This window comes from Gavialis gangeticus, unplaced genomic scaffold (genome assembly GCF_001723915.1).
Source record: "Gavialis gangeticus isolate Ggan-Ray unplaced genomic scaffold, GavGan_comp1, whole genome shotgun sequence".
Lineage (NCBI taxonomy): Eukaryota > Metazoa > Chordata > Crocodylia > Gavialidae > Gavialis > Gavialis gangeticus.
Genome location: NW_017729032.1, coordinates 126,223,106 through 126,223,986, shown reverse-complemented (window position 1 = coordinate 126,223,986; position 881 = coordinate 126,223,106). Strand labels below are relative to the sequence as shown.

General features: G+C 70.3%; 1 protein-coding gene across 1 annotated transcript in view; it reads right to left on the bottom strand.

The window, feature by feature from the left end:
* ZIC2 (Zic family member 2) overlaps positions 1-881 on the bottom strand; it is a 12,350-nt gene that overhangs the window by 1,583 nt on the left and 9,886 nt on the right. Inside the window, exons 3-4 of the mRNA XM_019523835.1 lie at positions 239-402; positions 5-123 (exon numbers count right to left, since the gene is read on the bottom strand). Coding sequence (XP_019379380.1) covers positions 5-123; positions 239-402 — 283 coding nt within the window. The remainder of the gene's footprint in view (positions 1-4; positions 124-238; positions 403-881) is intronic.

Here is an 881-nt window from a genome sequence, read left to right as displayed (position 1 = left end):
GGACAGGTTGGCCGTGCTCTGCGTCTCGGCGCTGGGCGACACCAGGCCCGGCGGCGTGGACGACTCGTAGCCAGAGCTGGCGGCCGGGGACGACTCGGAGCCTTGCGGGGACGACTCGTGGACCTGCGGAGCAAAAGGCGACGGGGCGGGGTGGGCTCGGGGCGGCGGCGCCCGGGGCCAGCCCCACAAAGCAGCAGCAGCAGCAGCCGCCGGCCGCAGCCCCCCCGGCGGGCCCTACCTTCATGTGCTTGCGCAGCGAGCTGGGGTGCGTGTAGGACTTGTCGCACATCTTGCAGAGATAGGGCTTGTCCGAGGTGTGCACGTGCATGTGCTTCTTGCGGTCGCTGCTGTTGGCGAAGCGCCGGTCGCAGCCCTCGAACTCGCACTGGAAGGGCTTTTCCCCTGCAAGACACAGCGGGGTTACCCACGGCCCGGCCCAGCCTCCCTGTCCCGGGGAACAGGCCACCAGCCCCTTCCCCCGCCCATGCACTGGGGAGCAGCATCTGCCCGGCGCTAGCCGAGGCGCCATCTCTGGCACAACGCACCCGGGGCCGCGCCAGGCCGGGCCCAGAAGCTGGCACCACCGCCCTGCGTGCGGACGGGCTGCGGGGGCCGCGGAGAGGCAAGCACCTCCCGGGATGCAACATCCTGCTAACCTGTAACCCTTGGGCCCGCAGCACAGGGAGGGCGGGGCGCCTGCAGGGCGCATCTTGGAAGTAAACACACGCGCGCGCGCACACACACACACACACACGCACACACACACACACACTCAGGCCCGCAGGGAAAATGACGAGCCTGCAAAAAGCCGCGGCTCATCCCTGCACATAGCTCCCCGGTGCCAGCCCTCCAGGCGCTCGGAGCGGCGGGGGGGGGGGAAA